Source organism: Callorhinchus milii, unplaced genomic scaffold (genome assembly GCF_018977255.1).
Source record: "Callorhinchus milii isolate IMCB2004 unplaced genomic scaffold, IMCB_Cmil_1.0 Scaffold16, whole genome shotgun sequence".
Lineage (NCBI taxonomy): Eukaryota > Metazoa > Chordata > Chondrichthyes > Chimaeriformes > Callorhinchidae > Callorhinchus > Callorhinchus milii.
The window spans coordinates 4,852,186-4,865,414 of NW_024704757.1; the positions used below are offsets into that span (position 1 = coordinate 4,852,186).

General features: G+C 48.0%; 1 protein-coding gene across 1 annotated transcript in view; it reads left to right on the forward strand.

Moving 5' to 3' along the window:
• Window positions 1–9,961: 9,961 nt before the first annotated feature.
• The window catches only part of gna12a (guanine nucleotide binding protein (G protein) alpha 12a), a 46,449-nt gene continuing 43,181 nt past the window's right edge, over window positions 9,962–13,229 (forward strand). The window contains exon 1 of the mRNA XM_007903488.2: window positions 9,962–10,541. Coding sequence (XP_007901679.1) covers window positions 10,269–10,541 — 273 coding nt within the window. The 5' untranslated portion in view covers window positions 9,962–10,268. The remainder of the gene's footprint in view (window positions 10,542–13,229) is intronic.

The following is a 13,229-nucleotide window of genomic DNA, read 5'->3' on the forward strand; positions in this document are numbered from 1 at the left end:
ACGCGATTAATCACATCAAATTAAGTGATTGCGCCAAATCATAACATCATAGAATCTTACAGCATAGAAGGAGGCCATTCGGCCCATCATGCCTGCGCCAGCTCTTTGAAAGAGTTACCAACTAGTTCCCCCTCCCGCTCCCACCCTGCTCTTACCCCGTAGCCCTGCAAATCTGCTATGAAACGTCACAAATCTCACCCCGTGTGGGTCTGCTGTTTGTTGAGAATGGGCTGTGTTGTCAGTCCCGCTGAGCGGAGCAGACTCGGAGCTGATTGTCTTTACCGCGCAGTTAGAGCAGAAACCGGAGAGCTCATTGGCCATGTGACTGGCAGCTTACATGCCGGTCAGAGCAGACCAGGAACCTGTCAGGCCCGCAAATTATACCTCAACTTGGAGCGGAGACTTCCAGCTTGTCAGGCATGGGCTTTCTTGTCAGTCACTGCACAGACTTATCAGGCAGAAAAGTAGTGGGCTTGTGTGTCAGCATGGAGCCTTTCTTTATTGATTGATTGATTGATTGAAATCTTTTATTTTGCAATAATAGCTGCCACAAAACATGAATTATGATATGTAATGTCAGCCATGATTGCACACAACTGCCTGAGTCGCCTATTAGGGAGCCTCTTTATTTATTTTCTCGGTCAGCCGGTGATCCGACACATACAAAACCCATTACTGCATTCGGAAGTCTCCAAACTACTCTGAGAGTTCACTGAGAGAATTCAGGCACAGTTTGACAAGAGGACCCCAGATGTGTGTGCTGTGTTGTTACTGCTGGACGTTAGTTTGACATTCCAAACACTGCAAGCTTCCCGCTGCTTGTCCGGCTAGGACCACTCTACCCATTAGGACATTGGCTTTCAGGGTTGACAGGAGCTGACTGGGAAGGGAGATGGGTTGAGAGTAGGTGAACAAACGCTACAGTTAAAGAGATGGGTCTTAAGACTTGTTTTCAAAGAAGATGTGGGGCCTGAGGCAATGGGATTTCAGAAGAGAGTCACGGATTGGACTAACAACCTCACGGAGGCTGGTGTGGGAGAGAGAACTAACAGCTGACAGTCACCGTACTCAGAAAACTAAAATGATCCTGGACAATAATAATACTGATAATCCTTGAATTTGATACAACGTCTTATCACGTCTTCGAGATGTTCTCAAAGCGCTTCGCAGAATATACTTACCAATTGCACACAGCAGCGCCCCACAAACAGTTGTGGATTGAAGTTACCAAATTATTATTATTTTTTTTAAGGAATTATGTGGAGTAAGGAAACTTGCCCAACATTTTGTCCTGCCCAGGAATCAAACCCAGGTCTCTCACTTGCGAGGCGAGTGCTCTAACCACTGAGCTACAGGACTCCACAAGCCTATTACAGCCACGTGTAAAGACATGCGTTCAGAGAGAATTACAGGAGCCCCTTAATTAATGCGATTTACCAATTCAAACAATCGGATCTTAATTAGACAATTAAATTCTTTTCATTGGTTAATTACATTATACAAGCATCTGTAATTTCCTCTGTGCACAGTTTACACATGATTTACACACATAAGATGTACGTGTTAGTACAGGGTTTATACTTGTCATTATGATAGACTCCATTCTTATTTTTGTTTGTTTCCTGAAATAAATTGGCTCAGTTTTTAACCTCCAGTGAGCCCTTTAAACTGCTAGTTCATAGATTTCCATGTCAGTTGACTAATCCAACTGCACTCTTCATTCCCTTTTTATTATTAAGCTCAGAAAAATGTACAAATTACCCAGAGCATTCCGTTTAATAACATATTGGTGCCAATATAAATTATTGGTGTCCTCTGCCGTGTAAATCTCCTTTCCTTGCTTGTTCCTCAAATCATTCTCTACATCCTTTCTCTAGTGATTGCAAAAGAGTTCTCGGAATAGTCATTGGAAATTGAGGTTAACCGACCGTATTAGGACATGCTTTTCAATTAGGTATGCGCTGTGTCAAATGGTGTAAAGGAACTACAGAATAGACCCATTCATATTAAAGGATCTTTTACCAGAAAAGATGTGCAATGTGGTTGTGTGTGATCCTTATCTATCTTTAAAACTCACCTGAAGATCCACCTGTTTGACCATGCCTACGGTCACCTTTCCCCATTTTCCTTGCCCCCCCACCCCCCCACCCACCCTCCGACTCCTCACCACTGTGCAGTGGTTCGTGACACTGTTCTGTGTGAAGGGCAATATACAAATGCAAGTTATAATTCTCTTGCATCATGGCTTCCTTCTCATCCCATCGTCCACGCCTTCGGCACTTCCCGATTGGACTATTCCAACGGCCTCCTCGCTGGTCTCCCCAGCTCCAACATACACAGAAGTTAACTGATTCGAAACTCCGCCGCCTGGATACTCAATTTCAAGATCCTCTCACTTGTTTTTGAATCCCTTCATGCCCTCGCTCCTCCCTACCTCTCCGATCCGCTTACCCCCCCACTCCACCACCCTCTGCCTCGACTAGCTCCAGCCTCCTGTTTGTTCCTTGTGCCCTCCGCTCCACCATTAGTGGCCGTGCCTTCAGCCACTGCGCCCCAAAACTCTGTAACTCTCTCCCTCAATCCCTCCGCCTTGCCCTCTCCCTCCCCACTTTCAAATGCCACCTAAAGACCTTCCTTTTTGACCGTGTTTCTGGTCACCTCCCCCTCCCTCTTCCCCTAGACTCTCCACTAGGTGTCAGACTCCGCCACTGTCAAGCGCTCCGGGATGCTACCCCACATGAAGGGCGCTATATAAATGCAAGTTGGTGGTGGTGGTGGATGAACCATTAGCAATGGGAGTGAATGGTGGTTGAAGTTCAGAGTTAGACAATTGAAGGATTCTTAGCAACGTTACAAGAACCGCAGCTTTACCAAAGTCATTGCAGTTTGTTGCTATTGCCCAGATTTTACTCACGTGACGAGAAATTGCAGAGCTCATCGGGCATAGAATCGGCAGATTCAAGTATCAGTCAACAGACATATAACTGACAGATGTCAAATAGCAATGGATTGACAACTGACAGAGACCAGCATCTCAGCTGTATGCAGTGATTGTTTTCACTGATCGACCCCTCAGCAAGTTGATGCCTTTATTCCCTGACACCGTTATTTGCGCTTGTAAAATTTAATAGATTGCCCTTTGCCTCAAGTGTCAGCTATAAATCAGTGTTTAATTTTTAAAGAAGCTTTCGTGTTCTAAACCATACCATAAACAATGTACTGGTATTTAATTACACCATAATAAAGTTACAAACAACGGAGACCCAATTGATTTGAGAAATAATCTGTAATAATCGATGGGCGGCAGTTCATTGAAGCTGGAATCTAGTGAAAAGACAGTCATGACTAGTCAACATTTGTTTGAAGATTTAGAGGTCTAATATGTGGTATTGCTTAACGGGATTCCTTAATAAGGAATCAAAGTCACATGACTGGAGCCTTTTTCCAGGAACTGGAGTCCTGTAGTTTAGTGGATTGATCACTCATCTCACAAGCGAGAGGACCGATAATAATTTGGTCACTCAATTCACGACTGTTTGTGGGACACTGCTGTGTCCAATTGGCCGCCACGTTTTGCATCCCCAAATATACAGTCAATTCACTTTACAGTATATTTTCTGAAGCGCTTTGAGATGTCTCGAAGACGCGATAAGACGCTATATCAAATGAAAGGATCATTATTAATATTATTTTTCAGGCATGAAAACAAGCCCCCAACTCTCAGCCTATCAACTTAGTCCTCAGCTCCACAACTGCCCTGGTCACTGCACTTGCCCCAAAACCATCTCTGACTCTGCACACTACATTTCAAGGTAAGGAGATGAAAAATTGCTCACTGTGTTTCAAATATTGTATGGTCTTACTGATGAATGATTCAAATAAGTTGCTCTGACTTATAATCAAGTACATTTGGGATACTTGCCAAGACTCGAATTGTGATGTTAAACCACATTGATCAAATACTTTCTGAGAATGAATGTCCGTATCATTTTCATTTCTAGCTTGCTCAATAATCACTTACATGTTCCTGTGTCTCATCCAACGCTTAGATATTTTTCGCTTCACATTGAATGACATCTGCCGTTTCACCGCCCATGAGAATTCCCGTTTATTCCAGCGTGAGAACATCGCTCCGGAAAACGACCAGATTGGAGCAAATTTCCTATGGGTCGTAATGACGAACTTCCAATATTAATCCTTGCATTTGACGTCTCAAAGATGTTCACAGAATATACTGTAAAGTTAATCGACTGTATATTTTGTGGGTGAAACGTGGCAACCAACTACACACAGCAAATCCCATAAACAATCGTGGATTGAGTGACCACTTTATTTTTATTTTGAAGGAATTATTACCCCTGGAAAAGCAATCTGACAATCGACTAACAACCGGGTTCCTACTTACTGCTAGGTAAACAGAGGCGTGGGAAGTAAGGAAACTTTCCCAATGTTTTGCCCTGCCTGGGAATCAAACCCAGGTCTCGCTTGTGAGGCAAGTGCTCTAACCACTGTGCTGCAGGACTCCACTGTAGAATCCTTTAGCTAAACTGTAAAAGGAGACTACTGAGCTTCTTCATACTACTGAAATGGATGGACAAGTTGGACGATAGCAATTAATTTAAAGGGAAGAGGTATCCATAATTAATAATAATAATCCTTGCATTTGATACAACACCTTACCACATTGTTGAGACGTCTCAAAGCGCTTCACAGAATATATTGTGAAGTAGAATGACTGTATTTTGTGGGCATAACACGGCATCCAATAGTGCACAGCAGTGTCCCACAAACAGTTGTAGAGTAAGTGACCAAATGTTATTTTCTTTGCGTGATTATTATCCCCGGAAGGCGATCCACCAATCGACAAACAACCAGGTTCCTACTTACTGTGAGGTAGACAGAGGCACGTGGAGTAAGGAAACTTGTCTAAGGTTTCGTCCCACCCCAGAATCGAACCCACTCCTCTCAGTTGCAAAGGTGAGCGTGCTAACCACTATGCTACAGAATTCCGCGGAAAAAAAACAGGCTTGCAAAGATCCGCCATTGAGGAACTCCTCTCCGCACCAGCTCTGGTGACATTGGTTCCGGGTGTTAACCTCATGATGTCAGAGAAATAATATCCATGTTAATAGCCACAAAGAAATCTAGGAGTCTGTTCTCCGAGTGTGTTACAAAGAGTAAATGCGTAACTACACGTAAAGTAATAGATACCTGAAAGTCTGTTGTCTGTAGGAAGGCTGATACTCGAGTTTGTTGCAAGACAGAAACACATCAAAGGGTTCATATTGCACTGAGAATCTATAGAGCAAAGCTCTAGAGAGTTATGAATGTCATCTGAATTCCCCAGTGGTTGATATTGTTTCAAAACACGCTCACATTTTCATTCTTTAAACGACGTACCTTAAGCTGAAGAGTATTTTTTAAGAAAATGATCTACTGGATGAAAATTGGAGAATATAATGGGGCTGCGCAAAAAAGAGTGGATGGAAATGAAGCGTGGATATGCAGCAGTACTGTTGTGGGATTCATATTGTAGTGATATGGTCTCACTGGAATGATACATATGGTTCTGTCGATGATACTGTACTAAGAAATGCAATGTTACAAAATCCTGCAAATTTCGAAGGCTAGAGGGATCAGGACTGTAAAAAAGGAATGATATGTTATTAAAAAAAACTCTCACAAGCTCTCAAAATAAAGAGGAAATCGTAGCTAAGTCTGACATAGAAATCTAAGTTTTGCCTTGAAAGGAATGAAGGCAAGCATTAGGTTTGCTTCTTTACTTGTGTGAAGTCTGAAAGTGAAACTATTTAGAATAACAATTGTAATATTCATTTAAAGATTTGCACTGAATACAGAGCCTCTTACGTCAGGCGAATGTCACAAAGCGATTCAGAGCATAAAATGAAAAGTGGAGTGATTGTACATTTTGTTTGCCAACACAGCAGCCAACTTGCACACAAGCACAAATAGTCACAAAGTGAATGTCTGACTGCTTTTCTTGGTGGGGGGGTGGGGAGAGGATTGTCAGCCAGGGCACTTTTATAGATATAAAGGGTGGTGTTATTTATTGACCAACCAATCTATAATAATCCTTGCGTTTGATACAAGCCATTATCATATCATCAAGACGTCTCGATCAGGTGAGTGTAGGATCCAGCCGTTCACGACTGCTGTCGTTTGTGGTTGAATTCTCTGCCTGTACTTCCTCTCCAGGTTCACACATGAAGAAAGGCCACTGGGATGGATGAGGAATCTGAGAGCTGTTGAGGCCTGCGGAGACATAGTCAGCAAGAATCAACACCTTGACATGAGGGAGTGGACGGGATGAGGGTGGCGAGGGAAGGAGAGAGAAGTGCTAAATAAATTACTAGGAGATTGCTAAAATCATCATCGTGATTATCATTTCACTAATACCTTTGTTCTCAATTTATATCTTCCAGTAAGCCGAAAGGCTGCGATTTGAATACATGCTCGGCCTTCGGGATCCCGAGAGACGGCTTTTTTTTGATGAGCGTTGTTTGTCCTCTGTGATAACATGCAGCTGGAGAGACTGACACATTCCTGACCCAGGACATAAATCACTGGAAGCCTTTGCCAGTTGTGTGCTTCTTACAGCAGCAACTGGAATAAATGCACACGATGGTCCACATTTTTTTCAACGGGCCTTCATGGGGAAACACGCAATGCATGTCTGCATGCTGCTGTGTATGCGCAAAAGTGCACCTAATAATGCAAATGCATCCATGCACAATTAATATAAACGCATACATCCATTGAAACACGTCATGCACATCCACTCAAATGGAAAACTACAAACACACACAAAACCTGTACATACACAAACTCGTACATTTTCTATTTTGCTTCAGTATTACACCCCTTTCGTATTTTATTACTTTTGGAGGTGCTTGCAGGTGGAACAATAGATTTCCAGTAATGCATCAATATAGAGCGAAAGTGAGTTAATGATTAACTTGTTTGTGTATCGCATTGGACCTCAGGGCATTGTTTTGATTGAAACTCCTGTTCATTCTTCATTTCTGAATATTTTTGGTCAGCCGGGTGTCTGACACATGCGGAAACCCATCACCAAACTCCAGTGTATCCAAACTAGACTGAGAGTTTCACATATGCATGCCGTCTATACATAGAAATTTCCCTGTGTCTGGGATGGTGTGCGCACTCTCTCCCTGGGGGGGTCGCACCCTGCTCACCTAATTCATTAGGCACAGGTTAGCGAAATCCAAGGCTTGAGGGCCCCAGAGTGTGCGTTGGGATACTGATGAGGAGTTTAATCAGCTTAAACCATATCACTTGCCATTGAGAGTACTGTCTGGCAAGTTCCCTACTGCTTGTCTGGCTAGGACCACTTACCTATTAGTGCTTTGGCTTTCATTCTGCTTGAGCAATGTATTTCATGAGTCTAGTTCCTCTCCGAGAGAACAACAAATTTCTGCTGTGCCAACACACGGATAGTGCATTCCAATAATGTAATTATTGAGCAGCTTAAAACAAAAGCCATGCTGCTGAATGAATAAGAGAAAATATTGCCTGGAGGGGCTAAGTACATGGTGTACAGCATAAGCAGTTCTAACATACTATTATTGAACTTGTGTTCATTCCCTAATGTTTGATTGGCTACAATATCCATACATTTGTGTATGTTTACAGTATTTACATTAACAACTTGGTTCATCAGGAAAAAAATCAACAAATCAATTGTTATACTAATAATAATCTTTGCTTTTGATATAGCAGTTTATTGCATCTTCGAGAGGTCTCAAAATGCTTCACATAATACACTGAAAGTGAATTGACTGTATATTTTGTGGGCGAAATGCGGCAGCCAATTGCACACAGCAGCGTCCCACAAACAGTTGTCAATTGAGTGACCAATTAGGGTGGTGTTGACAAAGGCCTAGGCACTGCTCTCTTGATTTACTACTCAATTACGGTGTGCTGCATGGTCTTGGGTAGAGGGTAAAGAAGTGAAGGTTTTCCAAAAAGAAGGAACTACGGGCCAGTCAGCCTGACGTCAGTCGTGGAGAAACTTCTAGAGACGTTAATCCAGGACAAAATAAATTTTCACTTAGAAAAATATGGGTTAATAAAGGATAGCCAACACAGATTTGTTAAAGGCAAATCATGTCTAACACACCTGATAGTTTTTTTGATGAAGTAACGGAGAGGGTGGATGAAGGTAGTGCAGTTGATGTAGTTTATATGGATTTTCGAAAAGGCTTTTGATAAAGTGCCACATCATAGACTTGTCAGAAAAATTGAAGCCCACGGTATTAAATGGGGGACAGAAAGCAGAGAGTGGTGGTGAACAGTTGTTTTTCTGACTGGGGGGGAAGTGTGCAGTGGTGTCCCCCAGGGGTCAGTATTGGGACCACTGCTGTTTTTGATCTATATAAATGACCTGGACTTGGGTATAGGGAGTACAATTTCCAAGTTTGGAGATGATACTAAGCTGGAAAAGTAGTAAACAATGAGGACGATAGTAGCAGACTGCAAGGGGACATAGACAGACTGGTGCAATGGGCAGACACGTGGCAGATGAAGTTTAATGTGGAGAAATGCAAAGTGATACATTTTGGCAGGAAGGATGAAGAGAGGCAATATAAGCTGATGGTACCATCTTAAAGGGGGTGAAGGAACAGAGAGACCTGTGGGTCCACATAAGCAAATCTTTGAAGGTGGCAGGACAGGTAGATAAAGCTGTTAAAAAAAGTATATGGGATACTTGGCTTTATAAATAGGGGCATAGAATACAAAAGTCAGGAAGTTATGATGAACCTTTATAAAACACTGGTTAGGCCTCAGCTGGAGTTCTGTGTTCAGTTGGAAACTACACTTTAGAAAGGATGTCAAGAAGATTGACACTGAAGCCAAGAGATGGGGAAGGGTATAAGACATGGTTTAATTGACAGGCAAACAATAAAAAGGGACCATCAGTCAATCAGAGATGACTGATGTCCAAAGGAGGCAAACATCACTCAATTTCGAGGTGAACAACCACCTTCCATGCGACGTAAAGGAAGAATTGAGTAAAAGAGTGAGTAAAAGCTGCAAAAGATGACCACTTTCGACTTCAAGATCCTCGCACTTGTGTTCAAAACCCTTCGCTCCCTGGCACCTCCTTCCCTCTCCGACCTCCTCACCCCCCCCCTCCCCCCGCTCGACCGGCACCGGCCTCCTGCTCGTCCCTCGCGCCCTCCTCCCCACCATCGGCGGTCGCGCTTTCAGCCCCGAAACTCTGGAACGCTGTCCCTCACTACCCCCGCCTTGCCCCCCTCCGTCAGGTCTCGCCCGAACACCTTCCTCTTCGGCCGCGCTTATGGCCACCTCCCCCCCTCCCCACCCCCGGCTCGGAGCCGTTCCCCTGCGTGGAGGGAGGGCGCTATGTGAGTACAAGGTAATGTTGTTGTTGTTGTTTGTGGTGCAAAGAGGCGGTGTGCGTGTTTGGGGGCGGGGTCTGTAACAAGGCGGAGCGGGATGGATTGACAGCGCCTTCGTCGAATCAGAGCGCTCCTCCGCCTTGTTTGACGCGCAGGGCAGACCAATCACTCGCCTCCCCCTCGCCCTTAATCCCGCCTTCTCCTCGCTCCTCCTCCACACGCGCGCCCTGGTGTGTTTTTTTTGGGCGGGACCCAACCTGACAAAAGTGGGCGGGAGCGGCAGTGATTGACTCGCCCTCCATTGACCAATCAGAAGTATCCTTGAAGCTCGCTGACCGCCTCTGCCCGCCCTCTCCCCGCCCCCCCCGCCTCCGCGTGATGGACAGCCAGGTCGTCCAATGGAGAAGGCGAACCGCGCGGATGGACAAGGGCGCCGACCAATAGGAGCGTCACCCCACCACCGCCCGCCTCCCACCTCCCGCTCCCGCCCCCCCCGCCGGATGGTTCATCCGCTCGAGCGAAAGCGCAGTCGAGTCAGTCAGTCAGTCAGTCGGAGGGCAAAGCAATGAATGGAGTGGGCGGCGGTGGCGTCGTCGATGAAGCGTTGAGATTCGGGCGTCGGAGGGGAGGGGAGTGGGGGCCGAGAGAACCTGACAGGATTTTTAATTAACATATAAAAACAACGCGTCCGCCCTCTCCGCCGCTCCGGTTGTGTGTGTGTGTTAAGGTTTATTGTTCGAGGGGGGAAAAAAAAATAGCCGTTAAGTTTGAAACGAAGGCCTCCGTTGTGTGAGGTGGGACAGAGACGACGGAGAGAGAGCGAGAGCGCGCGCGCGAGAGAGAGAGAGGGAGAGAGAGAGAGAGATGGCCGAGTTTGTCCAGCGGCTGAGCGCCTGCTTCCCGGCCTGTCAGTCCAGTCAGAGCGACCGGGCTCAACGCCGGAGGAGCCGGGAGATCGACGCCTCGCTGGCCCGGGAGAGGCGCTACGTCCGCCGGCTGGTCAAGATCCTGCTGCTCGGGGCGGGCGAGAGCGGCAAGAGCACTTTCCTCAAGCAGATGAGGATCATCCACGGCCGCGACTTCGACAGCAAAGCGCTGGAGGAGTTCAGGGACACCATCTTCGAGAATGTTATCAAGGTAACCCGTTTTACACCGCTCGGTTCTCGGTACAAGGCTCCCGGGGAGGGAGGGAGGGAGAGAGGGAGGAGAGGAGAGGAAAGAAGAGGAAGGAGAAAGGGTGGTGGTGAGGGGGTTGGGGTTGGGAGGGGGGAGAGAGGAGAGGCTTTACATTGTCTTGATTCTTGGTTCCACCCCCAACAGCCATTAAAAACACACTCTTTTCTATCCGTTAAATTAAGTGCTGAGGTGGTGAGGGGCGAACCCCGCGCCCACATCGTGTGTGTGTGTGTGTGTGGGTGTGATTTCTTTTATTTTTTTTTGCTGCTGCTTCTGCCCAAATCCTTTTTTTTTCGGGGTTTCTTCTTGCTTTTTTTTTGCCCCTCCCCCCTTTCCTTCTCTCTTTCCTTCTTCCCCACCCCCCTCCCCGTTTCCTTCTTCCCCCCCTCCTTCTTCCCTCCCCCTTTCCTTCTCCCCCCTCCCCCCTCCTTCTTCCCCCCTCCCTCCCCCTTTCGTTCTTCCCCCCCCTCCTTCTTCCCCCTTTCCTTCTTCCCCCTTTCCTCTTTCCTTCCTCCCCCCCTCCCTCTCCGTTTCCTTCTTCCCCCCTCCCTCCCCCTTTCGTTCTTCCCCCCTCCTTCTTCCCCCCTTTCCTTCTTTCCTCTTTCCTTCTTCCACCCCCCTTTCCTCTTTCCTTCCCTCTCCCCCCTTTCCTTCTCTCTTTCCTTCTCCGTCCCCCCTTCCTTCCTTCTCTACTCCTTTCCCCCCTTCCTCCCCCCTCCCCTTTCCTTCTCCCCATTTCCTTCTCTCTCCCCCCCACCCCCTCTCCTCCCCCTCTCTCCCCCCACCCCCTCTCCTTCTCCTCTCTCCCCCCTCTCCTCCTCTCTCCCACCCGCCCCTCCTCCTCTATCCCCCTCCTCCTCTATCCCCCTCCTCCTCTCTCCCCTCCGCCCCCTCCTCTCTCCCCTCGCCTCCTCTCCCCCCCCCCCGCCCCTCGCCTCCTCTCTCTCCCCCTCGCCTCCTCCTCTCTCCTCCTCTCTCCCCCCGCCCCCTCTCTCCTCCTCTCTCCCCCCGCCCCCTCTCTCCTCCTCTCTCCCCTCGCCTCCTCCTCTCTCCCCCTCGCCTCCTCCTCTCTCCCCCTCGCCTCCTCCTCTCTCCCCCTCGCCTCCTCCTCTCTCCCCCTCGCCTCCTCCTCTCTCCCCCTCGCCTCCTCCTCTCTCCCCCTCGCCTCCTCCTCTCTCCCCCTCGCCTCCTCCTCTCTCCCCTCGCCTCCTCCTCTCTCCCCCTCGCCTCCTCCTCCTCCCCTCGCCTCCTCCTCCTCCCCCTCGCCTCCTCCTCCCCCTCGCCTCCTCCTCTCTCCCCTCGCCTCCTCCTCTCTCCCCCCCCCCTCGCCTCCTCCTCTCTCCCCCCGCCCCCTCGCCTCCTCTCTCCCCCCCGCCCTCGCCTCCTCTCTCCCCCCCCGCCCCCTCGCCTCCTCTCTCCCCCCCGCCCCCTCGCCTCCTCTCTCCCCCCCTCGCCTCGTCTCTCCCCCGCCCCCCCTCGTCCCCCCCCGCCCCTTCGCCTCGTCTCTCCCCCCCCGCCCCTTCGCCTCCTCCTCTCTCCCCCCCCGCCCCTTCGCCTCCTCCTCTCTCCCCCCGCCCTTCGCCTCCTCCTCTCTCCCCCCCGCCCCTTCGCCTCCTCCTCTCTCCCCCCCGCCCCTTCGCCTCCTCCTCTCTCAATCCCGCCCCTTCGCCTCCTCCTCTCTCCGCCCCCTCCTCCTCTTTCCGCCCCCTCCTCCTCTCTCCCCCCGCCCCTTCGCCTCCTCCTCTCTCAATCCCGCCCCCTCGCCTCCTCCTCTCTCCCCCCGGCCCCTCTCCTCCTCCAACCCCCTCCCTTCTCCTTCTCCCTCCACCCTCTCCCCCACCCTCCTCATATGTGGCAACATTTGTGGAGTCCTGTAGCTCAGTGGTTAGACCACTCACTTTGCAAGTGAGAGACCTGAGTTCAATTCCAGGCAGAGGGCGAAACCTTGGGCAAGTTTCCTTACTCCACACAGAGCCTAATAATAATCCCTCCAAAACCAAAAACAATAATAAATTGGTCATTTTCAATCTACGACTGTTTGTGGGACATTGCTGTGCGCAATTGGCTGCCGCGTTCGCCCACAAATATACAGTCAATTCACTTTACAGTGTGTTCCGTGAAGCGCTTTGGGACGTCCTCCCGACGTGAAAAGCGCTATATCAAATGCAAGGATTATTATTAACATGCAAGAGAGAAGATTTTGACAGAAGAAGCAGCAAAAAAAAGGTTTTCAATACTTGGTTGTTTCTGAAAAAGTTGTCCCTAGATTTCAAGTGTTAAATGATTTGATTGTGTATAACGATACAGGGAGCAGGAGGAGGGTAGTCTGTGTGCGTGTGGTGTAGTAAACTTATTACGATTGCAATGGGTGGGGGAAGAAAACTGCTTGGAACAAACAAATTGTATTTTTTTAAGACAGTGTGTGGCTGTCTCCTCCTTCCCAAGAAATGTCAGAATCCAGTAAATCATGTTGAGATTTTATCATTTCCTCCCCCTCCCCCCACCAAGTGCATCTCTGCTCTTCCCCTTTTTTAAATAATAATACCATAATATTAATCCTCGCATTTGATATAGTTTCCCTTACTAAAATGTTGTACCTGTGCATTGCTCTTATTGATCTGTGATTCAGTAAAACAGATCAAGTTTTTT